The 27774-nt window shown below is 46.6% G+C and overlaps 1 protein-coding gene across 1 annotated transcript in view; it reads right to left on the reverse strand.

The window, feature by feature from the left end:
* Nucleotides 1-3642, reverse strand: part of LOC147736717 (uncharacterized) — a 54395-nt gene extending 50753 nt beyond the window's left edge. The window contains exon 1 of the mRNA XM_086952680.1: nt 2064-3642. Coding sequence (XP_086808806.1) covers nt 2064-3642 — 1579 coding nt within the window. The remainder of the gene's footprint in view (nt 1-2063) is intronic.
* Between the last annotated feature and the right edge of the window lie 24132 nt (nt 3643-27774).

Here is a 27774-nt window from a genome sequence, read left to right on the forward strand (position 1 = left end):
CTTACCTTCGCCTTACCCAGAACCACCTAGCATTCAGAAAACAACTTAAAACGTGGATATTTGACAAGTAATCCTCCTCCCCTTCCTAAGCGCCTTGAAACCCTCTGGGTATGTAGTGCGCTATATAAATTCTATGACTTGACTTGACTTGACCCTGTGAACACAGGTACCAACCAGCGAATCGACGTCTGCTTTGCCGCCGCCTCCCGCCGGAGCCCGAGCCCAGAGCCTGACAAGACCCAGACTCCCAGACTTCTCACAGCTCGATCCACAGTCCCTGCAAAGAAGGGACCCGTGGAGGTACCGAGAGACGTGGGACCGGACATCTTGAAAGACACCCGAAGAGCTGACGGAGCAGGATCAGAGGCATCCTCGACGTTGTGCTTTGGGGACTGAGAACACCCACCACCGAGCAGCCCTTGCACCAAAGATCAGCCCCCCAGCATCTCCCCGATCTGCGTGGGGCCCTTTTGCATTGTGCCACTCGACGCGCCATCCCGGCCACTAGCCACGTGGTCAGCGGCCATCTTGGCGACAAAACCGAAGAACTACACTGCGAGTCAGGTTGACTTACAAACAATCATCATAAGGGTTGCTTGGCATGGTACAAAGTGATCACTAGAATTAGTGAGCATTATATACCAGGCCAACTTCCCACACACTTCAACCTACCCCAACTCTAATCTACTCCAATCTAACTGACTTCACCCCAATCTAACTCCCTCTACTTCAGTCCAATTTACCCAACTCCATTTCAATGGATCCCACTGCAATCTATCCAACTCATCTACACTCCGACCACAATCTACCCACTCCAAACTACCACAATCTACCCAAGTCCAATGTACCATAATCTACTGCACTCCACTGTAATCTACCCCACTCCACCCAATCTATCCCTATCCACTTCATCCAATCTAGCCCACTCAATCCAATCTACTCCACTCCATCCAAACCACCCCACTACAATCCATCCACTACACCATAATCTACCCCACAACACTCCACTCCAATCTATCCAATTCCACTCCACCCCACGAAGCTTAATTGAAGCAGCTGTTTAAAGCAACAAACAGTACTCTGCTTTTATTACTTCTGCTGTATGTTACTAGCTTACTATGAGAAGCAGAGGGAATATGTTTATTAGTTTCCTTAGATAAAGGAAGGGTGGAATATTTCTGGATGTTTCTACACGTTTCGAGCAACTGCAGCTTTTTTTTAATGGGCTTTTATTGAACAGTTTCTAACATCTTTTTGCAACAAATATCTAACAGTTTTTATGTTTATTTTTGCACAAGAGCTTTTAAGTTCATTCTTCATGTTTGCAAACATGTTAGCTGCTGCATATGTAGGAGCTACGCACCAAGGTTTGTGGGAAAGGTGATGGTGTGACCATGTATTATACGAGATAAAGTACCACCTGGTGCATATAATAAGATTATTGCAAGTCACCTCAGAGTTCCAAAACCTTTGTGTATCTGTCTATCATGAAATGGTGTGCACTTCTGGAGAACCCTGCAGTGACAAAAACATCCCTTGTCAGCCCTGCTGTTGAGGCTGAATACATACTAGGATTTTTATATCAGGAACTGGAGACGACTGCGTCTTACCCAATGTAACTGTGCAACTGGAAACACAGTTCCCTCTCCAGGCTGCGCATGTCTGCTGTTCTCAATGATCACCACATCACTTGCATCCGAATATTACGTGTGATTCTGGCCAGTAAATCCTCCCATGACTGGCGCTATTTCCAGTTCCTCAGCCTGGAATGGGGTTGAACACGGAACGACAAGAGCTACTGGCCTATTTGTCTCATGCAGAGTCCCATTACCAGGCCTGTTTCTGCACAGGAAGGATACAGTCCTGTGGAACCAGAGGAGGAGAATTCAGGGAAACATCTGCACCCTGTGTACTCATACTCTGGGGGTCAGTATCGCTCAGGGGGTTCCACCCAATTCCAAATGATCCCCCTGGAGACTTTCTAAAATCTGCCCATACGCATTTTGAAGAGGTTACATGTGTTAGTATGCATTCCGAGAGTCCATTTATAGTAAAACACATACCTGGGGTATCTTCGAACAGCAATAAATGTGATTTTGTATTTCCTCTCTCCATTGAGTCTTCATCTGCCGTATGTGTATCCAGTCCTAGGAATGATGGAGGCACACACTGACCCCGCTCATCAGGACTGAGCAGTTCTGACTTGCAGTTCTGATGTTGATGCTGTGATTCAGGGTGCAGTGGTTCGAGTATGTAGTTCTGATCTGAATCCTCTGCATCAGTACAGGGAGGTTCTAGCTTGTACTTTTGATCTGAACCATGTGCATCTGCACAGGTCTGTTCGAGCTCGTCATCCTGATCTGGTTCCTGTGCTTCAGGAAGCACTGACTCTAGCTCTCGGTCCTGTGCCGCAGTGTGCAGTGGATCTAGCTTCTGATCTGAACCATGTGCATCACTACAGACTGGTTCTAGATTGTCATTTTGATCTGGTTCCTGTGCTTCAGAGCGCATAGATTCTAGCTCATAGTTCACATTTGGATCTTGCGCATAAGGAAGTTCCTGCTCCAAGCATAGGTGTTGCTGTAGGCACTTGGTTTGTTGTGACCCCAAATCATCAAAGGACAATAGCCCAGACTCTAAGTGTTCATCTGATGACATCCCATCAGGTGACACGGGTTGCAGGCTGCGGTTCTCCTGGGGATCTTGGAAATCAGAACACATCAATGCTTCCTCCAAGGGATCATCAGGTCTGTTCCCATCTGGCAGTGCGGGTTGTATACAGTGGTTTTGTGGTGGTTCGTGTCCTTCAGGAAATAGTGGGTGTGGGCAGAGGTTCTGTTGCTGGTCCCAGCTATTAGTAGACAATGGGGATGGTTCTTGCTTCAGGGGCTCATCTGGCTCCCACTCTTCTGGAAACGCCATCTGTTCGCTCTGGTCTTGCTGTGGTGTCTGCCCATCAACAAATTCTGAGTGAAGACACAGCTGTGCCTCCAGTGATCTCCCTGGAGGATCTGTCTGAGGGCACCGGGATAGAGGACAATCCTGCTGTACTCCTTTTCTACCTGTAAAACCAGGTTGCACCCACTCGTCCTGCTGTGGGTGATGTCGATCTGGAAACATTGGCTGTAGACAAAGGTTTGGCTCCTCTGGACGCACTTGAACATCAGTTGGTGAGGAGAGCGAACAGTCCTGCTTTGGTGCATGCCCATCAGAAAACACCGACTGAAGACACAAGCTCGGATCCCCTGGCCTGTCCAGTTGAGGTGTTGCAGGAGACCGGCTAACAGCACAATCTCTAATGCTCGCCGAACAGATCATCTCCAAAGACACTCCAGCATTGTCTAGGTAACCTTGATCCTTTTCTATCCAGAATTTTTTAATCAGCCTAGCGACTCTAGAAGGTATGTCCTCTACAGTATTCATCAAGTTATCCAGTTTGGCTTCCAACTCCTCCAGCATGGATAGAAGGATAATGTGCGGCAGGTTCTCCGAAATTGGTTCCAGCTCAATGTCCCTCTGAGTATCTTTTCGAGATCTTGAAGCTGAGACGTCATGAAGAGGATAAGATGGGACTGTGGCTCTTACGGATTCACGTGAACACTGCGCTGTCACTTTCTTTCCTGGAGCCGGTCTTCTGCCCATTCTGGTAAATTGATGTTCAAGTCTCAATGTCTGCAGAGGAGAGGAAAAGAGAAAAGACAACACGTTATCACTGGACAGCTCGGTCAAAATACTCCTTCCTGTATCACCAACCCCAGTGTGATGAGAACATCGCTCATTTCTAAAACCAGACAAAAATGAATCATTAAAATGTCACAATACCCGCAACATAGTTCATATATTATGAAAGGCACGGATTTGAAATGTTTCCAACACTATGTCTGTTCCTTGGTCTGCTCAAATTGTACACTGTGCTACTACAAAAATTGAATACTGTAACAGCCTTGCAGCAATCGAAGGTTTATAATACCCAGGCAGACAAGTCTGCGCTAACATCCTCACTTGCACTGTACACCTCTCTTTTGCAATATTCAGTTCAGTGACTGAAGCACGCGCCAACATACCAAACTTCTACAGGATCTACAAAACACGTGTTATGTCATTGCATATATATAGGCTTTGTCATGCCTGCCGAACCCGTACTGACGTGGTTGGCAAAGACATGGTTGGCAAAAGCTCCGCTAATCACAGATGAGTGCATGCGCAAGGACTAGCGCATGCGTGAGCAGACTATTTAGTCCTTCCTTGTTTTTGTTACGACGCTTTGCGTTCCTTGCGGGATTTGTGCATTGCTTCCGGGGTTGTTGGCGTCCGGACCACGTCAGGGATCGTTTGCTGTGCTCAAGACGTCTTCCCGATTGCATCCTTCGAGTTCAGAGCTAAGTGATAGGGGTGCTTTTGATTTGCAGTATCTGTGGAGAAGATTACGTCCAGGGCAGGTTGCGCTGGAAAGTCTGTTTATTTTGGATCATTGGTAAACGGAGTTGGTATCCGTGTTAGTTATACCGGCAGGGGTGATTTCTGTTATTATCAGGAGTGACTCATATAGTGTTTCAGCGCTCCAGGACATCTTTATGAATGTTGGTCATAGACACAAAACAGGTACTCCTGATTCCTTAAGGGGGCTTCTAATAACACGGGAAGTTCTATAGAGAAACTAAAACGTCTCCATTGTGTTTTAGGGAATCATTAGTAGAGGACCAGCGGACTTCTTGTGGAGAAACAGGGAGACATTCTTCTTAAGGCACACCACGGAATTGGTACATTTGTATGCATTATTCATTCTATACAGTCACATTTAGGGAAGGCACTTAGACCTAATATCTATTCCTTATCTACAGGAGTGTTCTTTCCACTGCATATTACTATCGACTTCTTCTGTGAAGATAACAGAATCCAGTCACGTCTAGGTAGATGCATTACTCACAGTGTCCAGGTAGCCCATATTGATGTTTAATGAGATACACATAAGAATAGTCACTTCGACGTTTCTATTAATCAGTCCTCTTACTTACAGGAGAAGATCCTGAAGACCATAGAGTGGGTTTTCCAGTTCTCTACGCATCCTGGATTCCTGATTCCTGTGTCTCCCCGCCTTTCCTTGTTTTGTTTCCCTGCTTTCCCTGCATTGGCATCATCTCTGTTCACCAGTGTATATATATTCCTTGGTGTAGAGTGAACCGGTGTAGGGGAGTTGTGGATAAGCTTCATCTCCGTGGTGTTTCCGAGGCATCCTACAACAGGACACGACAGGCTTTCCTGTTTTCAGTTTCTATTTTGGGCAAATTCTGGTGGTGTTTTGTCAGTGTTTTCCAGTGATTTCAATACCTGAAAAAAACAGTGCTTTTCAGTGATTTCTAATTTTCGCGCCATAAAAAACAACTGAAACAGTGTTTTTCCGGTGTTTATGAAACGCTTTGCTTTTATTATTGCTGGCTTTCTTCATTGATGCATGGCATATAGACAGTGCATGTACGTGTATATGAAGTCCAAATACATTTTCACAAGTCAAATTTATTGTAGTACACCATACAATATTTCTTCAGAGATTCTTTAGTCATTTGTGCTCTCTCTTTCCTTCCCATGTACACTTTTATTTGTGAAAATGCCCTCTCAACATTGGCACTTGAGACTGGCAACGCCAAAACAGCCAGTACACAACTTGCCAACTCTGGCCACTGACGTAGCTTCCCATGCCAGTACTGGTGCACCTCAAGGTTGAAAGTCACTAAAAGTGTCGTCTAGCCTAATCTCGAGGAGATGTTTGACATCAACACCAATTATACTGAACACTTGGTAGACAAGGGTGTTTTCTGACTCTAGTTTTTTTATTATGTCCACTACAGCAGTCATGTTTCCTGTAAAAATCTAAGGATGCAGTACAGTGTACTTTTCTTGACATCACTATCAATATGCACCTGAAGATCCTCACATTTCTTGCCTTTTGCATCATCACTAAGCAAAAATTCAGTAAGGGGTCGCCACATAGATAATATTGCATTCACGGCCTCTAGTACTGAGAACCACCTACTAAATGACACAGTTGGGATGACTCTTTCTTTGCTGCCACACAAAACACAAAATGAGAAATATTTGCGTTTGAGTTCCCACGCATAACGAAACAGTGCGCCTGAATGTACTACAAAATCAATAGCATTCTTCATCAGCTCAGAAGATTGTAATGCTGCTTTCAGCATACCATCTAGCAAGTGGCAAGGATCTCTCACAGGGAAACACTTCAGCTCAGGTATTGCTTTTGACAGGTCATCACATAACTTTTTCATATACGTAGCTGAATCGCTGCAAATACAAAAAATATCTCCCCAATCTTTGCTAAACTTGGTAAGAACTCTCTGCAGCAGCATTCCAAGTGACACTGCGTTGCATGTTTCCAGTACATCCAGATCTGCCATGATGGTACGTCTGTGCCATCCATTTTTTGCATCACAAAATGTGATTAGCACTGCCACTGCACGGTCGCCACGCATCTCTGGGGTTTCATCAATGGTAACAGAGATCTTTACATCACCTTGGAGTAACTCTGAAATATGTTCAATATCTGCAAGGAACACCACTGGTAGGTATTTCTCATACATTTGTGTTGGTTTTGGTAATGTTTTGAATGCTGGTGCACGCTTGCGGAATAGATTCCCAATCGGTCCATCAGCTTGGTGTAAGCTGGTTCCAGATTGCACTAGGGCACGTACAAATTCATTTGCCACATCCTTTTCTTCCTCACGTTTTCTTTTGAAGCGGGTCATTGTCTCAGCAAGAGACATCTGGCAAAGGCTGTAGCTATTAGGTGGCCATTTCAATTTCAAGTGGGTCTTGGTGACAAGATGTTCAGCAATTCGGCTTGCAGTTTTCCCACTTACTATTGGGACAGTCACTCTGCAAAACCTGCAAATTAACATCTTTTGCCTACGCACTTCTTCAACCATGAAATCTTTGTTTTCCAGCACATAATCTTCTGCCGTCTTTATTCTGCGGGGCATTCTGTTCTGCGCAAAGTAGATCATAAAAAAAGACACTTAGAAACCGGTTGTGTACTGTTGAGAAAATGATGCCACTGAACAGGCTGCCAACCAATTGGTGAAATTGAAGAACACATATTTGAGGCATAGCATAAGGATCCATTTTATCTTTAGCTTTTGATTTAAAACTTTAAAAATCTGTATCCTAGGTACCCTAAATGCTTATTAACCATCATGCTTTAAAAAAAAGAATTAGTTTCTGGATGTATGCAAATTAGCTAACCTCCAGCTTGCCTAAAAGTGATTAATACTTGGTGGGCGAAAGCCCTCAGGCCAATTTCACGCTTTATAAAATTGCAAAGGAATGCAATGTATATACAGATGCAGGTCAGGTAACCTATTGTCAGGAGAATGTTCAGCTTAATGAAAGGGGAATGTTGAATTGCGCGATATAAGCTTAAATAAATAAATTGAATCCATATGTGTCCAGTATGAAACATTCAAATACAGTTCAACAGTAATAACGACCAGTGGCGTAAATATACTCACATAGCTCCCAGACGCACAACTACAGTCAAATGTCGGGGTGGAGGGGTAGATTCTTCCAGCAATTGGCAGAATGGAGATGAAGGGGTTCTAAGAAGGGGTGAAATCAAGAAAGCCTTGTTAAGTAAAATGTTCTTGTTCAGACCTGTGAAATACTCAGGTGCGATTGCAGTAAGACAGACGCCAGAACACAATAGCTCCTCTCCCCCCACTGCCCCCCCCCCATGTGAGTCAGGCAGGGGGCCTGGTGTTTCTCTGGCCTTTGGCCTTTCACAGCTCAGCTCCCCATTCTCTTGTCTGTCTTCACCCCCTGCACTCTGTGCTCTGTGTTGCACTAAACAATGTCAGAAAAGGTTGTATCGCAAATGGTGCTCATGTAAAGCGCTCTGATACCTCCGGGTTTTGTGTGCGCTATATAAAACCCTCCCCTCTGTGATTAGCAGTGCCACTGGAAAGGAGGCGTGAGACATACACAGTGTTGGGCAGGAGCACTGTCGAAGACTCATGGGTGGGAGGAGACCTTCTGCTCCCCACAGTTGGATAAGAGACCTGTTGGAGCGCGAGGGTGGGGGGGGGGGGGCTGCGGGCAGTGGGAGCAAGGCTGCCATGGACCCCAATGCGAGTAGAGGAAATAGAAGTCCAGAGTGCCCAGTTGGATATCAAAAGACTGTTCTGAGCAATTTTTTTTTATTGCAAGGACATGGCACTGAAATAAAAATAACAATGACGCCTCTACATATAGTTGTCAAGTCCCTGCAACAAACACTCGCTGGTGTGGCGCTGGTGACTGCTGCATCGGCGTGTGGGTTGTTATGCTCAGCACGGGGTGAGAGGGGCGGCAGGGCCTGCTGAACCCATCAAATAACACATTTAAAAAAAGGAGGTGAGCCTGCAGAGGCGCTGTAATTTACACCGAGGCGCTAAGCTCCCCATTCTAAGAAGGGGTGAAAAACAAGAAAGCCTCAACAAGTAAAATGGTCTTGTACAATCCCGTGAAGTACACGGGTGCGGCTGCAGTTAAACAGACGCCAAAACACATTAGCTCCTCTCCCCCCCACGTGAGTCAGGCTGGGGGCCTGGTGTTTCTCTGGCCCTTTGGCCTTTCACACCTCGGCTCCCCATTCTCTTGTCTGCCTTCGCCCCCTGCACTCTGGCGCTCATGTAAAGCGCTCTGATACCTCCGCGTTTTTGTGTCCCCGCATGCCAGCAATCATACCCCTTAATGCGAGTGCAAATGCACTAAGAAAGTGCGGACATCAGCAAAATATGAAATACAAGGCAAACAATACAGAATAGATTGGTCAGAGCGCACTGCACACAATCACCATCACTGCTTCAACCAGAGTACACAACTCTCATGAGTTGGGGGAGATCTGTTTTAAAAATGTAAAACTCAATGGAATTGGACATTCGCTACAATGTGTTTTACCTAGCGCTTGAGACCGTACTTTGCTATCGCAGCGCTGTGTCTGGCAGATGCTCTTTCTGTATGTGTTCCAGTCCTTAAACAGAAGGGGGAACGGAGACCATGCAGGGGATCGATCATGTGCATTTGTGCACGCTTCCCCCCGAAGGTGTCCCCTGGCTGAAACACAAAAGTCTATTGATGGCCAACTTAATGGTGGTCCTCATTTATCGACCTCAGAAGGATGTTAGAATGGGTGGACCTGCCGGGATTTACCTGAGCCATAGGGTCAAACACAGTCCTCATACAGTGGATGCAATAGTCTGCTAGTAACTACACCCGTATCTTCATTCTACAAGGGGAGTTTGCTTTTCCCCCTCTTTTTTTATTAAACAAGGAATGCCACGCATGCAGCGCTCCCTCACTACCGAATAATAATGACCTGCACTGGCAAGATGAGGGGAACACAGGTGTATATCGCCTGCAACATTCTCTTACACTGTGTGAGACTAATCTCAGGATGCCATGGAGTGCTCTATTCTTTGATTTTCCATACCCACTCCTGTCTCTGCCCCAGCCTGTGCAATTGCACGGCGTGGGAGGGGCCCTCTAATGCATTTGAAGATGCAGCTGTGAAATAGGCAAACATATCAAGCATGTGAATGTGACTGTTTTATACTAACTTCTCGAAGCAACATATAGAAAACCTGTGCGCTCTCTTATGCTAGGAAATGTTTTCGCATTACTGGACCCAGCTTTCGTATCTGAAAATAATAACCCTGAGTCCCAGCGGCTAATTAATACCACCAAGACGATGAACGTGTGGGGACACTTTCGGGCTTCAGCAAGGACATGCGTGCAGTCGCTGCATCTGTCGGCCTCGCGACATTCATTTACACCAAAGCACATTTTAACTGTGCAAAATTGACTGTCTGATGGCGCTAAGCTCCCCATTCTAAGAAGGGGTGAAAAACAAGAAAGCTTCAACAAGTAAAATGGTCTTGTACAGACCCGCGAAGTACTCGGTGCGGCTGCAGTTAAACAGATGCCAAAACACATTAGCTCCTCTCCCCCCCACGTGAGTCAGGCTGGGGGCCTGGTGTTTCTCTGGCCCTTTGGCCTTTCACACCTCGGCTACCCATTCTCTTGTCTGCCTTCGCCCCCTGCACTCTGGCGCTCATGTAAAGCGCTCTGATACCTCTGCGTTTTGTGTCCCCGCATGCCAGCAATCATACCCCTTAATGCGAGTGCAAATGCACAAAGAAATAAAAATAACAATGACGCCTCTAGCCCTCTACACATGCCAAGTCCCTGCAACAAACACTCGCTGGTGTGGCGCTGGTGACTGCTGCATCGGCGCGTGGGTTGTTATGCTCAGCACGGGGTGAGAGGGGCGGCAGGGCCCTGCTGAACCCATCAAACAACACATTTAAAATGAGGAGGTGAGCCTGCAGAGGCGAGGCGCTGTAATTTACACGAGGCACGTTTTAACAAAAAGGCCAACCCTGTCCTCCCTCCGCTATTCTGCCCCTGCTTGTAAGGTACAGGGGGCATCAAAGCTGACGATTCTGTAGCAATTTTAAAGTGCGACAAAACACACACTTTCACTTACCAGCAGGGCCTTAGAGCACTTGCAGTACTGGCGGTCGTCCTCTGGTCGTCTTCTTGTCGTCGTGCGGGACTGGAATGTGCTGCGGTGTGCTTCGGTGTGTGGGGCCAAACAAAGTGCGGACAGCATTTTCAATGGGACCTGGCCCCACCCACCAACCTTGCCAACCAATGTGTCTCCCCGAATTTAATGGGGGTGACACACATCCCAAACTGCTTTGTTCTCGGCCTAAATTGGAGCTTTTCTCCGAATGCTTTGGCTCCATCAAGTGGCCAAGTGGTGCAATAACAATGAAAATCGGTGACACTCGGGTTAAACCTTGTCAGCTGATTCTCACACCGGTAGTGTATTGTCGGGCAGATTCGGTTTTAACCGAATTCCGGACTGGCTACATATATAGAGAGCATGTTCAACCTGGGGTTTCTTGGAACTGAATCAGAAATACATAAAAGAGGAGACAACCAATCAGACCCGGAAGAATCGAGCATGAATAGGTTTGTGGGTTGTCAGATTTCTGGGAAAACACTTGGAGTTAGATTCAAATGGATTTCGCCGGGAGAGAGATCCGAATGGAAGGAGCTTGTACCAAAGCTGCGTCCACCTGATCTGATCCTATTTTGGAATAGAAAGTAAATTTAAGTGAGGCGATCTCTGGTTTTGTACGGATGTATGCATTTCCACCTGGTTTGCAATGAAGTGAGGGGCTAGACCTCTCGACCCTTTAGGGCTGAGGCAGAGGGTCTCAGAGTGGATTTGTTATTTCAATATAGGCATGGCGCGTGCCCAACTCTGAAGATGATGTAGAAAACAAGCTGCGTCGCTGTGAATTACTTATAGTCTATGAATGGTGTTATTGGGTATTCTTACATATACTCAGTTGGCATGATGCGATCTAGATAGGACTGCAGCCACCGCTATTGCTTTTCTTGCCTTAAGTGGGAGGAGTGGGGCTATTCTCTTAATTAGTTTCAGTATAAATCTGTATTTAGATCCTACTGCTCCAGCAGCTGGTTCTTGCTAAGATTACTATTGATTATCACTCAGAGGCTTTTAGCTATGGGTTTAGGCTCCGGTAACAATCTCATTTTTGTTGGAGAGTAAAGGTGGTTCCAAAGATTGGTCTTATTCTTTAGAATTACAATCTCAGTTTGGTCAATATCCAGTTTTAGCTGATTGAATCTCATCAAGTAATCATCGAATTGCTTCATGTTTTGAACCTGGAGTGGTGAGGCTGACATTCCATTGATAAGAATTATCTGAGAGCTGGAGTAGTTATTAAGCCTGGAACCTCTTGAAGACAGGTCTCTGACCAATAGTTTTTGCAGGTTAAGGGAGCAGAGATATTGGCCTATAATTCTTGGTTATATCCGGGACTTCTCCCTTTTTTTCAGTATCGTGAGCTCTACAGCATTTTGAAACGTGCTTGGAACAACAGCTTGAGCTGCTGAATTGATGAAAACGCTCTGCTGGGGACTGCTCAAGACCTCGCTTCTCGACGGAGACGCAGCACCCTCAGCGCCCAGATATCCTTGGGGTGCACTTTATAAATGCTGATTGATTGATTGCTGAGGTCAGAGATTCCATGACTGCTGGAGGGCACGGGTCAGTTGGTGACCCGGATTTGACCTTGATCATGAATTCATGAAGCCTGTTTATTTCTTCAAACGAGGATAAGGTGATTGAGTTCTTTCAGACTTGACTTCAGAAAAAAAAAGCCTTACATAAGAAAGTAAGAGATAAGGAGGAAAATAGGAAATGTAGGAAGCTATACAATGAAGCTAGAAAAACTGGTGCAATGAAATGAAAGAGAAGGCTTGGGAGAACCTTAAACAAGCTTCAACAAGTAAAGACAGCTCCCTATTTTGGCAGGGTGTGAACGCACCTTTTTTTACTAACAAGCCCGATGCGCCTTCCATTGAGGTAGCAATTGAGGAAAAAATATGGGTGGACTTTTTTTCAAATGTTTACTCCCTACTGAATGCCACAGAGAGGGAAACAGACTGCAGTCGAGCTCTCGGGGGGTTGGTGGGGGGGGGAAGGGGGGAGACAGGGTTTTCTGTCTATTGACTTTCATATCATGCTGGAAGACACAAATGCCACAAATGCAATCAAGAGTGGCACGGCCCCAGGCCTGGATGGGGTACCAATTCATTTATTTAAGTCAATTCCGCAGCTGTGGTCCCAATATTAACACAGGTTTTACGAGCATGCTGTGCAAAAGGATTTATAGATACATGGTGCGAATAGATCATTGTGCAAATTTTTAAGAAGGGGGATCGGGAAAATCGCGCCTGCTACCGCTCGATATCCTTATTAGAGTCCCTTATGAAGGTAGCAGGAAGGATTGTTTTAGATCAGTTGCAAACACGGGCAGAAGAAAACAATATTTTAAGTGATGTACAGTATGGTTTAGATCTGGTTTAGGAATCAACGAGCAGACTCTTAATCTTAGTATTTTAATTGGAAAGTACACTCAGGCTAAATCAGGGAAATATTATTTGGCATTCGTCGACCTTACAGCCGCATTTGACTGCATTATACACAGCGAACTGTGGGGCGTCCTTAGTGATCTCAAGGTCGACCCAATACTAAACCAGTTTCTAAGACAGTTATACTCTGGTGAGTTCGTTATGGACTTAAGGGAGAGTGCACCGCACTGTTCAAAGTGGAGAGGGGAGTGAGGCAAGGATGCGTTTTGGCACCACTCCTGTTCACTCTTTATAACAACGCATTGGAACAGGAGTAGGTGTCAAACGCTAGGGACCCGCCATATGTAAATAAGCATCCAATAGTCTCCCTTCTCTACCACGATGATGCGTTACTTATGGCACATACCCAGATTGGTTTACAAAGGCCTCTTACTTTTTATACTAGTTTTATGGACAACCTGGGTTTGAAAATGAATGCAAAGAAAAGCTTTATAATGACTTGTGGGAGGGGGTAACAAAAGTGTAGAAGCTTTCAAGGTTCAGGGAGCAGGGTGGAACCTATTAACCCTTTTACATATCTGGGTGTCCTATTTAACCATACTGGGTCTTGGGCTCAAGTGTTCAAGAATAGGAGCCTTTTGTTTATGAAGTCTAATGCGGCCTTAATTCATTTTTATGAAATACTGGGCAAAAGGCCACCCGAAATTCTCCTGATAATCTACCAGGATAAATGCGTTAGCATAGCAACCTTTGGGGCGGGTATATGGGGATTTCACTGTTGTGCACCAATCCAACATGTTGAAAATGCTTTAAGATTTATATTTACAGTTCCCACCGGCACCCCATTTTTAACTGCCACAGAGAGGTAGGAGTATCATTCATCTCAGACTTATGAAGGTACAACCTGCGCTGCTCTGGCATAGAATTTGGACGTCCACCAGCACAGATCTAAAAAAGGAAATCCTAACCGACGCAATGAAATTAGACCATGCCAGCAAGATTACTTGGCTAAAATACTTAAAAAGCTTTATGCAGGATATTGGGTATCCGGAATACTTTCCCCTTCCTGAAGCAATGAATTCCATACATCGGGAGGGATTCAAAAAAGTTGTATGACTTTCCTGGAAGAGAATAGGCTAGCTCTGGAAACGAATAAACGTTTGGTGGTTCAGCACCAAATAATTACTATAACGTATACCATCCAACCGTATCTATTGTGCTGTATAGGGGGATACGATAGGTACGTGTAAACATGTTTTAGGTTTGGAACCTTCCATCGTTTGATTAGTCACCCAGACATGAACAATTGGTCAAGGGAATAATGCCCGTGCCCCTACGGTAATATCTCTCCATAAACGACTATCCATGTAATCCTATTCTGTACATTTTACATAAATGAACGACATAGATGGATTATACCTCTATTAAAACAGGGGGGATGGAGACAATGCCGTCCAGTTCTTTTGTATTTACAGATGTTGGATAACTATTATCGCATTGGAACGATGGTGGGTTTCCTAAAAAGCATACTGAGAGCAAGGAACATTTTAAATGTTTAGAGGTTTGACAGAAAATATATGGGATGTGTTATTTTTATGTTGACTAACTAGAAATAGCTGCAGTAAATGAACTGTTTTATGAACTTTCACATATTTATGTTTACCATTGTATTTTTAGAAGTGAGATGAGTTGTTTTTAATTGACTGCTTTTATGATTTTAAAATCGAATAAAGCTTGTTTTGATTTGACTTCAGAATTACTGCTGCTGTATTTGTTTATACTATATTTGAAGAATGTTTTTGTTAAGTATTTACATTGTCAGTCAGTCAGTCAAAATACTTTATTGCGATAACTTAATATCATATAAAGACAATGGCAAAGTGCAGGTTATTTAAAATACATATACAATAAATACATAATTTAAAAACGGTTGAGATACAAAAAAGATAACAATCATCCAACATGCCATATATATAGTGCAAAATGTGAAGTACTAAAAGCCCCAGAATAAGATTAATCTAAAACCAGATGTATCCCTGTTACAAGTCCTATTATAGTCACAAAGTGCGTTTTATAATACTCAGTTTATGCTATTGAAGGGGGGTTATTATATTTTTTAACCTAATGTTCCTGCTCCTAATAGCACTCACTAGGAAACTAGCCACATAGAACATAATCCTAGGAGTCTGCAGAAGCTGTACATAAATAAGAGCAGGTTTAACTTGACTAAAACCAGCCTCCTTTAGGATGGGCACAAGAAACTTCCTCCTCGCCTCTACGTAATGCCCACAGAACATCACTAGGTGCATAGTATTTTGTTCGGAGAAATGATCACAGGAACATGGTAGCGCCTTTTCTGGAGTACTCCATACAGTATAAAAACCAAGATTAAAATGTATCAGGTTAAAACGAAAACGAGTTAAGATAAACCTGTGGTAGGGGTGGGTCACCATGTTCAAATAGCTTTCTGGGCCGTCAGGAATAGATAATATTAGACTGACCCTAACACTTGGTTTTTTCATCTCACTCTCTTCTCTTTCCAGGGATAAGCTCTCTCATTGCACACTTTGTTAATGCAATATCTTTAGGTGTTATAGACTCAATTTCAATTTCAAAATTGCTTTATTCGACTGTATGAAATTCAGTCATAAAAGCGCAGAAATAAAATACATTTGTAAACAATTCATTAATTAAAAAGACAACTCGAGGGGGAGGAGCCAAGATGGCGGACGGGACGGACGTGTGAGCGCCCGGCTCCCAAAGCCGTCTGCTCCGCTTTGAAATCCTGGCACTAATCCTTGCTTAAACCGCGCTGAGACGATGACACGAACGCGCTGAGGACAGTCGCTTTCATTTGCGACCTCCGCCGGCCGTTTTGGACGAGGACTTGGTAACTAATCGATTACCGGGGCTGCCCGCGACCCTGGTGCCGATTGCCGCCGCAGGTCACTGGTGCTCTCAGTTGGGGGGACGGGCAGTGGAGGTGCCGGCGTTTGGGACTGACCTGATTGCGGGAGACGGAAAGTGTTCATCCTGTCCTGCGAGGCGCGACTCCAGTTTGCTGTGGAGTGTGTGCCTGCGAAACGGGATCCCTTTGTTCCTCGCTCTCCACTCCTACGCTGCCTTTGTCCTGGGCGGACTCCATCTTGCAGCGTCCTTCTGGTCGCGCACTATTAGTACCCCCGGGAGCCGAGGGGGATCTCATTGTGCAGGGCCCTCCGCACTGGTAGCTGCATGCCCCTCTGTGGTGCGATGATTGCCTTTCCATAACGGAGTCACCCCCCCTCCCTCCAGTGTGGATCCGTGGAGAGACGGCAATGGCGCTTGTCCTCCAGCAAGACCAGTGGGCTGTTCCCTTGTCCCCAGCTTGTGCGGACCTGCCCGCACTTGACCCGGGCGAAGATCCAGATGCGACGCTGTGCAATGAGGATCGGCTGGTATTACGGAGAGACCTGACCTGTGGCGATATTCTTGATGCCCTCATAGACCTACGAGCAACATGGCGGCATATTGCTCAAGAACTGGGAGATAAGATCGATGAAGCTGTGTTCTCCTTCAAGCGGCCGATGCTGCCTGTTTCTTTACTGCCTGCGTGTGCCTTTCAAATGGGTACAGTGTTACCACAAGTGCGAGCGGAAGATCGAAATGTTCCTAGCTACAGTGTTGCGTGCCTCCCTGCCGATGCTGCTACTGATACGAAGTTTCCCCTCACTCCAGGAACTTTGACTCTGCCTGAACAACTGCACTCAGGGCTTTGCTTATCGCTCTCCCAGCTGTTTGCCCCCTTTGAGGGTGTAGCCCTCGGAGCCCTCTTTCAACATTGCCGGAGTGAGCGACATCTTGCATGGCAGGGGGGGCTTGTCATCCTGGCCGCTGCGTTAGTTGGAGATCGTGGACGCTCATCTTCCTCTCTGCTGCTCCCTTCATGTCGAGAGCGGCCATTTTGCTCCTTTGTTCTGCCGGACATGTATCCGCTACGATGGTCCTGCCTGGAGATATTTCGTCGATCGGGCCAGGGTTGAAGGGGCTCCTCACCTCGGCTGGTTTGATCGGCTGGCGGAGACCCGGACTATTCATCGTTTTGCTCTGCTGACTGTTTTGCCATTGCAGCCCCTTGCCCATTTGAGCTCGTGACTATCCTGTACTGTTGTGTTCTTTGATGGTGGGAGGGCGGTTCTGTAGGGGTCCGGTGGTTCTGAATGAGAATGCTTTATTATTAGTGACTGGATTTGTCATGTGCCCGCTATCATGTCGTGTTTGGGGTGATTAATGATACTATGACTTCTCGGGTGGGCGGCACGAACACTGGGACTACTTTTGTAAATGTTGGGCGCACACATCGTGAAATGATTTCTCCATCTCTCCTATTGTTGCTCTTTAATACAGCGCTGTCGCATTTGGAGTAGGAGGTTTTCAGTGTGGGACGCAGTGGATGGCTGGGGTTCCGGGAGTTCGGATGCTAGGTGGGCTCCTCCCCCCCACTTTTTCCTTTTGGGAGTGGTAGACTAGCTTGTTCTTTTCTCCCTCCCTATATTCAATAGTGAAATTTTTTCTTTTTCTTCTTCTTTTCTTCCCCTTTTTTCCTTCTTTCTGCACTTTCTTGCTGTTCCTTCTTCTTTCTTCCGACTTTTCTTCTTCCTAAATTTCGGGTTTATAGGGCGACAGGCACGCTGCTAGGGGGGGGGTAGGCCATAGCCTCTGCATGTGTGTAGGGTGGGGGGTTATATTTCATTTTTATTCGTTTCTATGGGACCTGTTCTGTTCTCCTCTATGATTTCAACTTTCTTGCCCATGTTTGGGAGTGCTGGGTGCAGGGTGGCAGTGGTAATGTGACCGGGTCATAGGTGCTACTCTGTAGCATTGCTATTGTGTAACCATCCTCCCTGGCGGGGACTTGATTATCGATCTACGACTTGCTTGATACAGTTGCTAACGTCATGTCCCACCTGCATGGACCTTGTTCTTCGTACGGAACACTACGGCCTGACTTCAATAGTTGCATAACAAAAACTTTAAAATTAAACTTACATTCATCCTGTGACACGGTGCTGCGATATCCTTCAGTCTTTCTTCCTTTAAATGTTTGAGGTTCTGCTACGGTACTGTGTCGTCATAACGCAAGCTGTTGTGCTAACTGATCGTTCGTGGCCGGCCGGATGGTTGTAGGCCCGTATTTGCTATTCTTCTTTATGCACAATAAAGGTTTTCAAAAATTAAAAAAAAAAAAAGACAACTCGACAAAAACAAGGGGTCACAAGATAGCATGTAATTTCTCGGGCAAATATAAGTGTGCTATTTATCAGAGACATGTATACATAGGTAACACAGTTCAGATAGAGATTAACCTTCCATACTTTTTCTAAATTTCAGGGCTGTTTTTAAAAAATTACAAATAAAAAAAGTGCTTTCGTAGTGCAGCATTTGAAGATAAAGTAGTGCTGGCTTTATTTGCACAAAGTTCAGTTTTTTAAAAAGAGGATTTAAAAACATTTTTCGCGGTATCATGTAATAGGAGCATATGAATAAAAAGTGTGCCAGGTCTTGCGGAGACTTATTGTCGCAGCCGCAAGCTGGCAACACTTGTCCCCTATGAGCTCCACTGGGCACGGCTAGCATCAGGTGAAATAGATCAAAACGAAATCTAGTCAACAGGAAGCGCTCATATCTGGAGATGGGCCAGGATAGGTATGGTTCAATTTGTATACATGATGTGGTTAAAACATGATTCATCACACTACCCTTCTTCAGTTCGGACTCTTCCCTGGCAAGCTGTCGAGTCAGCAGAAGAGTGTCCTTTACATCATGCTTGGATACTTGCTGTGGCATCAAGAAGAGATCCAGCCTACCCAGATCTTGAAGGCAGTTTCTGATATATTTTATCCAGGGTATCTTGAGTTTACCTTCCCAGTTGAGTGCCTCAAGAAGGATGTTTTGAGTGAATGGTATTTCTTTGTTCATTCAGCAGTTAAGCCAGCACAACAGGGGGTTTACAGCAATCTTGTCCCCTAGGTGTGGCATGCCCAGCTCCTCATGGGTGGAAAAATTAGCTGTGCTCTTCGGTAGACATAAAACTTGTTTTAAAAAGTTATTTTCAGTGGTTACAAGATCAGTCGCTGGTAAAAAGCCCCAAAGATCACTCCCATAGCAGGCGACAGCAGTACTTTTTGCTTGATATAGTTTCATCAGGGCAACCACTGGGGTGTTACCCATTTTGCGAGCAAAGTCAATTATTGCAGCGTTGGTCCTTGTTAGTTCTCCTTTCTTTTTTCTTAGTGCGGCGTGTGACGTCACCAGCGCACAGAGAGACGGGAGACGCGAGGAGAACCGAGCGGAGGAAGAAGACGAGAGAGAAAACGGAAGGCGAAAAGAAGAAGGAGAGCCAGGAGGCCAACGTCCCTGTGTTCCGCCGTGCCACGCTCCCGAGGGAGGAGTGTGGCTCAGCCAGGTACGGCGGCGTTGGGCGGCTTGGGTGGGGAGAAAGAGTTCCCCGTGTGAATAGCGTTAAAACCCCTGTGTGTACCTTCCCTCTGTGTTTCCCGTTCCCTTTCTAAATCCGGTTACCTACCCTGTTTTCTCCTCACTCGTTTCCCCCTGTTACAGCACAGAGTCACTAGCGTGTTTGTACGATACACCGATGTCCCTCACTACCACGGGTTCCCCTGGGTGCTGAAGCTTGTCAGATAAAAAGACTAACGGCGTCCCTCTGTCCATTTCCTTTCTTACATGTGGACTTATCGGGGAGAGCAACGCCAGAGACGGGGACCTTACTAGAGTGACGACAACCGGCTTTTCCAAGAAGACACCACTCCTCCTACATTCATCTCTGAATAGCGGGACTTTTTCCTAACAACTGCTCTGTGTGCCCCGAAGACCTCCACCACGGATAAGATAGAGTTTGCGAGGGAAAGACTAACATTCCGCACAAGACGCACTTTGAAAATAAAACCTAGTTTAAAGAGATATACGGGTCTAGTGTCTGTTGAGCCAGAGTTTGTTACCACCGCAAGCGTTCCCAATCTCCCTGCCCAGACTACATTGGTGTCAGAAGTAGGATTTCGCCCCTCCACTCAAACAGCAGACATGGAACAGGTGGTGCAACAACTCATTGAAGGCCAACAGAAATTGGAATGGGCTATCAGCCAACAAATGTCGGCGGCGGATGCTGACAGGGACATGTTTAAAAATTCCATTACGGCCCAACTCGAGGGATTACACAAGGTAGCACAGAACCCCGGGGTGCCGCCCACAACAGAGCGAAGGGGATTTGGGCCCCATCCGTCCGGAATGCAGTTGCAGAAATACGTGCCAGGGGAGGATCCCGACGCGTTCCTACTAAACTTTGAACGAGCAGCCAGAGCATGTGGTTGGCCCGAGGAGAAATGGCCATTCTTTTTGGCACCACTACTGTCAGGTGAAGCACAAGCTGCATACCAAGTGGCCAACCACGCGGGAGTAACTCCGTATGCGACCATTAAAGCAGTCATCCTAGACCATTTGGGGTTGGACGCAGAGGCCTATAGACTGCGTTTTAGAAAAGAAAAAGGGGTAGCAGGGGAACATCCCAAGACATTATACTTGCGGTTAAAAATGGCCGCCGACAAGTGGTTGAAGCCTGAAAGCAGGAGCAAAGAGGAAGTCATGTCCAGCATATACCTGGAACAGTTCATGGAAGCCTTGCCCTATGGCACTCAGCGATGGCTCAGACAACATTCAGGCCTCACCGCTGAACAGGCCATAGAGATGGCTTCGAACTACAATAGAGCGATGCCCCGAGCCTTGCCATGGGATATGGACAAAGGCAACAAAGGACCTATGGGGGTGGCAAAACCGGAAAAAAAAAAAAAACCAGCACCAGAACAGTGGAAACCTCGCCCCATAAGATATGAGCCCCCCACCCAAAGAGGTCCTCAGTGTTTTGACTGTGGAGAGTGGGGCCACATAGCTAGAATGTGTCCCCGGAAAAGATCAACCGAGGAGCCTATGGAGGTCGGATATATACCAAAGGCCGTGATGTACACAGCGGAGATGGGACCTTCCTTCTACGCAAGGGTAATAGTGAACAGTAAATGCATAAAAGCCCTCCTAGACTCCGGTTGCAAACAATCTGTCATAAAAAAACTACACGTACTGCCCTCCCAGGTGGGCCCTGACCTGACAGTGCACATTAGATGTGTACATGGTGACGTGAAACCATACCCAGTAGCTCATCTTACTCTTAAGCCCTTGGGTGGTGAACCTTGCAAAGTGAAGGTAGGGGTGGTGGAGTCATTGCCTGAAGACCTAATCTTGGGGTTAGATAATCCTGATTTTTTGAATCTCTTTCGCAAGCAGTTAGAACTACCTAGAGAAGCATTGTTATCCACTGAACCCTGGGAGACAGACCGGAGTTTTAAGTTTGCCCAGAGTAATGACCCTACGCTCCTGAATGCATGGGAAGCAGCCCATATCAATGAAACCACACCTTCACCTGGGTATCCCAGATTCAAGATCATTAATGATCTGTTGTATAGGGAAGGGAAAGCAGGTGATTCCCCTCAGCTAGTAGTCCCAAAGGACTTTAGAGACCAAATTCTGTTCTATGCCCACACCCACCTAACGGCGGGTCATAGCGGGGCTGAGAAGACCCTACAAAACATCACAAGGCTGTTCTTTTGGCCTGGCATTTATAAAACCTCCGAAGAGTATTGTAGGCAGTGTGAGGTATGCCAAAAGAAAAACATGAGTAGACCCCCGGCAGTACCTCTCCAACCACTACCCATCATAGGCAACCCTTTCGAAAGGGTGGGCATGGACCTCATTGGCCCCCTACCCCGTACCTCCAGAGGACACACATATGCCCTTGTTATCGTCGATTATAACACCAGATTTCCTGAAGCTTTTGCTCTTAGTGCTCCGACAACCAGGAATGTGGCAGATAAATTGATCGAATTGTTTTCAAGGGTTGGGTTTCCAAGAGAGATCCTCACGGATCAGGGGACCCCCTTTGTGTCTAAAATGATGGCCGAGGTTTGTAAAACTCTAGAACTGAAACACATACGCACCTCGGCGTATCATCCACAAACGGATGGGTTGGTTGAGAGATACAACCGCACTCTCAAATCCACATTAAAGAAAATGTTGGCGGCCGAAAACAAAGACTGGGACAAGTTGTTACCGTTGGCCCTCTACGTGCTGCGGGCCCAAGTACAGAGCAGCTTGGGGTACTCCCCGTTTGAGTTGTTATATGGCCGCCAACCTAGGTCACTATTAGAGATCACGAAGGAGGCCTGGGAAAAAGAAGGGGAGGTGGAACAAAGGTCACTAATAGAGTATACCAATCAGTTGAGATCCCGGCTGGGTAAACTCAGGGACCTGGCATACTCCAACTTGGAAAGATCCCAGGTGAATCAGAAACACCAGTACGACAAAGGCAAGAAATGGCGGGTGTTGAACAAGGGGGACTGGGCACTAGTGCTTCTTCCTTCATCAAGCCAAAAGTTCAAAAGTGAGTGGAAGGGACCCTACCTGGTCATAGAAACCATAGGCAAAACTACCTATCGACTTCAAATCACACCGGGAAGACAACAAACTTTCCATATCAATCTATTAAAAAAATGGATAGGTCCCCCACCTAAAGCAGCAAACTTAACATTGCCATCGAGGAGTGAAGGATCTACCCTCGATAAACTACCTCTCAATCCTGAACTAACAGACATTGAAAAGGAGGAACTAGCACAAACTTTACAACAGTTCGCTCCAATGTTTTCAGATGTGCCAGGTCGCACTCATTTAGCCGAGCACTGTATAGAAACTGAACCCGGCAAGGTAGTGAAGCAAAGGGCCTACCGCATTCCGGCGGCCAGGAGAGCCGACGTAAAAAAGGAGGTCCTGGACATGCTACAGTTAGGGGTTATCCGGCCGTCACACAGCAACTGGGCGTCCCCCATAGTGATGGTACCAAAACCGGACGGGTCCACCCGGTTTTGTATGGATTTTCGCGCCCTAAATGCCATCTCTTCCTTTGATGCCTTTCCGATTCCACGAGTTGATGAACTCATAGAGAGAATCGGAGAAGCCAGATATATCACAACTCTGGACTTAACTAAGGGGTACTGGCAAGTGCCCCTGCGTGAAACGGACAGGCATAAAACAGCGTTTGCCACGGATGATGGATTATTTGAGTTTACAGTGTTACCTTTCGGGTTACACGGAGCCCCAGCAACTTTTCAGAGACTTATGAACACTGTATTAGCTCCCCACACCAAGTACAGCTCCGTGTACCTCGATGATATAGTCATCTTTAGTAAGACCTGGAAGGAGCATCTTGTCCATTTCACCAACATCTTACGGGCCCTATAAAATGCGGGCCTACATGTAAATGCAAAAAAATCGAGGGATGCTTTTCCTAGGGTAAAGTATTTGGGATTCATGTTGGGCGAGGGGGTCATCGCTCCTCAGGAGGAGAAAATTAAAGCAATCACCAACACCCCCTTCCCAACCACAAAAAAAGAACTGCGTGCATTCCTAGGTCTGATAGGATATTACCGACGGTTCATCATGAACTTTGCAGAGACCGCGGCTCCCTTGACAGACCTTCTAAAGAACAATTCCAAAAACCACCTGGGGAAGAATCCTTCCACAGAAGCCTGCTTAGCCTTTGAGCGATTGAAAACAGCGATCACATCCAGTCCTGTATTGATACCACCGGACTTTAACAAGCCCTTCTCCCTGGCAACTGATGCCTCTGACGTGGGGATTGGGGCGGTGCTGTCGCAAGCGGGGGATGATGGGTTGGAACACCCCATTCTCTTCATCAGTCGAAAACTGCATCCTAGAGAAAGTAAATACCCCATGATTGAAAAGGAGTGCCTGGCGATCCGATGGTCAGTAGACAAATTAAGGTATTACCTGGAGGGCAAGCCGTTTACACTGTTCTCGGACCATGCTCCGCTACAGTGGATGAAGAGGACCATGTCACAAAACGCCAGGGTATTGAGGTGGTTTCTGTTCTTGCAACCCTTCTCGTTCACCATAGTCCATAGGAAAGGCGTACACAACGGCAATGCAGACTTCCTATCAAGAACACCCATTCTCCCCGATCGGGAGAATCCTAGGGGGGAGCAGTGTAACGGGGTCGGGTTGGGCTGCCAAGAGGAATGGTGGATTCCTGATTGTACCCCTTCTACTTCACAGACTTCAACTACGAGGGGGGCCTGGGACGCGGAACCACCCGATGAATCGTCCACAGTTCCCTTTAAGTGGGCGTATGAGGACTTCCCGGAGGACACGCCTACCTCTGACGTCGACGATCCTGGATGGCTGAAAACGGGGGAAGCCCTGTACGCGGCGTGTGACGTCACCAGCGCACCGAGAGACGGGAGACGCGAGGAGAACCGAGCGGAGGAAGAAGACGAGAGAGAAAACGGAAGGCGAAAAGAAGAAGGAGAGCCAGGAGGCCAACGTCCCTGTGTTCCGCCGTGCCACGCTCCCGAGGGAGGGGTGTGGCTCAGCCAGGTACGGCGGCGTTGGGCGGCTTGGGTGGGGAGAAAGAGTTCCCCGTGTGAATAGCGTTAAAACCCCTGTGTGTACCTTCCCTCTGTGTTTCCCGTTCCCTTTCTAAATCCGGTTACCTACCCTGTTTTCTCCTCACTCGTTTCCCCCTGTTACAGCACAGAGTCACTAGCGTGTTTGTACGATACACCGATGTCCCTCACTACCACGTGTTCCCCTGGGTGCTGAAGCTTGTCAGATAAAAAGACTAACGGCGTCCCTCTGTCCATTTCCTTTCTTACATGTGGACTTATCGGGGAGAGCAACGCCAGAGACGGGGACCTTACTAGAGTGACGACAACCGGCTTTTCCAAGAAGACACCACTCCTCCTACATTCATCTCTGAATAGCGGGACTTTTTCCTAACAACTGCCCTGTGTGCCCCGAAGACCTCCACCACGGATAAGATAGAGTTTGCGAGGGAAAGACTAACATTCCGCACAAGACGCACTTTGAAAATAAAACCTAGTTTAAAGAGATATACGGGTCTAGTGTCTGTTGAGCCAGAGTTTGTTACCACCGCAAGCGTTCCCAATCTCCCTGCCCAGACTACATGTAGGTATTTTTTTCCACATTAACAGAGAAGGGGTAGGACTTTTTTGAACCAGATCCTACCTTCATAACAAATGACTTGGTGTTGTTGATACTCAGGCCCCGTGAGTTCATAAATTCAAAAAAGGAGTGTAATAAAATCTGAAGGCCAAGTACGGTTCTGGAAATAAGGACGGCGTCGTCAGCGTAAAGCAGGACAGGAACGCCTTTTTTCCCTATATATGGGTAGTCCGTATTGGTTTTTAAAAGATGCTCCTCTAGACCGTTTATATATAAATTAAAAAGAAATGGTGCTAAAATACAGCCCTGCCTAACCCCCCGGTTTATTTTGAAGTCTCTGGTTACTTTCAGATCTTTGGTATAGCGAACATTTGCACGTGTATCACTGTGGAGGTCGGCCAAAAAGCTGATCAGATTTTTTTCAACCCCCATTTTTAGCAGGACATCCCAAAGTTTACTTCTGTCAACGCAATCGAAGGCCGAAGAAAGGTCCATAAAGGCCATTCTTAATGTTCCGTTTCTAGCCAGGGTATACTTGCCACTAATTAGATATAGATTCAGGCATTGAGTTATTGTTGAGTGCCTTGGCCTAAAACCGTATTGAACGGGTGACATGACTTTGTTGTTGTTGGCCCATATGGTCAGCCTGTTTAAAATAATCCCTCCAACAACTCTAGCGACTGAATTTATCAGGGAAATTGGCCTGTAGCATGCCGCGTTGCTTCTGTCTCCCTTTTTGTAAACGGGTACAATAGTTGAGGCCCCCCATGACTTTGGGGCCCCAGTTGCAGCTCCAGCATTAACGGCCGCCGTGAGGATCGGGGCCCAGAAGGAGATATTTGATTTAAATAAGTCTGGGGGAAGGCCGTCTGGACCCGGGGCCTTGTTACTACTTAGACAACGGATCCCCTTTTCCACTTCTTTAACTGTGAAAAGCAAAGGAGCTTCTTCAGGAAGTTCAGGTGCTTGTATCATCCGAGGATCGTCACTCTTAAAGATTAGGCTAAAGTGGGAAATCCACTCGTTTTCAGGTATGACAGTTCCAAGACCAGCAGCATTAGGGTCGTCAAACATCGGTTTGTTGATTATGCTCCAGAACTTGGAGCTATTGCCCAGAGTTGAAGGGTCAAGCAGAGACTCCCAGATGTTCGCCTTTATGACCTTTTTGCGGGATGCCAAGGCAGATTTATATTCAAGACGCAAGGTTTTGATTAGAGCGGAGTCCCTTGGTTTGTTCTTAAGAGCCGTTTTCAATTGTCGACTGGCTGCTGAGCAGGTGTGGTCAAACCATCTTGGCTGTTGATCAGTTGGGCCTTTTGATGGTACAGAGAGTAATTGGTCAATTCTTCGAGTTAACACAGCAAAGACAGATAAGATGAGTTCAGAGGGTGTGGTGTTGGATGCACAAAGATTGAGTTCTTGTTCACAGCTCATTTTAATGGACTCGAGCAAATCGGCACTGTTAATCGAAGTCCATTTTAGGCGGCGGTTTCCGTTAATCAGTTTTAAGACACCCGGGTCCTTGTGGTTTTTCCGTAGTTCAAAAGGACCGATTTCTACTTCCACTGTGATTGGATTATGATCACTGTAAATGCTTTCGTGAATGTTGAAATTTATACCTGAGTTTGCCAGCTCGGCAGAGAGGAGTATATGGTCTATGAAGGATCCTTGTTCTGAACCTTTATAGGTTGGTGTTTCAAAAATAAAGGAATCGTCTTTCAGAGACATTGCAATACTCAAGTTCAAACCATCTATTAGATTGTTCATGTTTGAACCTCGTGGGCAGTGCACGAAGTGAAGACCTGACCTGTTTCCACATCCCAGGGAGCCCAAAGTTGGCGTTGTCGGGTGTCCACAGATATGCGCATTAAAGTCACCAACGATTATTCTGTTCCGTGGTAGTTTTGCCAGATTATCATATAGGTGGTTGTGGAGTTTGATAATATTACATTCTCCTGATGGCGTTACGGAGTTGTAAAAATTGACCAAAGTTAGTGCTTTTTTACCCTTCCTAAGCACCAGGGTCTGGATGTTCCTATTGTCCAGTTGCTTATTTTTAGGTTTCGCCTATTACCATTCGCTTGCGAATGGAATGGCGAAAATTCATGGGCTCGATCGAATAGTCAAACCACTGCGGTTTCCACTGCGGTTTCTTTACAGTGCATGTGAGGTCACGTGACCACAAAAGCGGGTCACGTGACCACACACGCACGAGCATCTCCCTAATCCGCCTGCCCCCACCAGGCTCTCCCGTCCCCATCCGGCTTCCCTCCGCGCATCTGCCTATCACACTTCTCCCCTCGCACGCATTTCCGCCCCCCCACCAGGCTCTCCCGCCCCCATCCGGCTTCCCTCCATGCATTTGCCTGCCACACTTCTCCTCCCCTCGCACGTATTCCCGCCCCCCCACCAGGCTCTCCCGCCCCCATCCGGCTTCCCTCCGGCCATTTGCCAGCATTGGGCGCATCACTCGCTGGCACCCTTACAGCCCGCAATTACTTTCTTGGCCGCGCTGACAGTTTTTTTACCCTTTTTTTTTCCACTTCCCCCCAGCACTCCATCTACTCTCTATTTGACACTCCGTCCCCCCGGCTGGCTTTGATTCACTTATACCCCAGCTCCTCCGTGCTTACTTTGCCTCATTGGTGTATTTGCCTGCGTAGGTGACCTGGGTGAAGCAGCAGAGTTTCTCCAATTTATCTTCATTTGTATTCCCTGCCCCCGCATTCA

Source organism: Lissotriton vulgaris, chromosome 1_2, assembly GCF_964263255.1.
Source record: "Lissotriton vulgaris chromosome 1_2, aLisVul1.2, whole genome shotgun sequence".
NCBI classification, from domain to species: Eukaryota; Metazoa; Chordata; class Amphibia; order Caudata; family Salamandridae; genus Lissotriton; species Lissotriton vulgaris.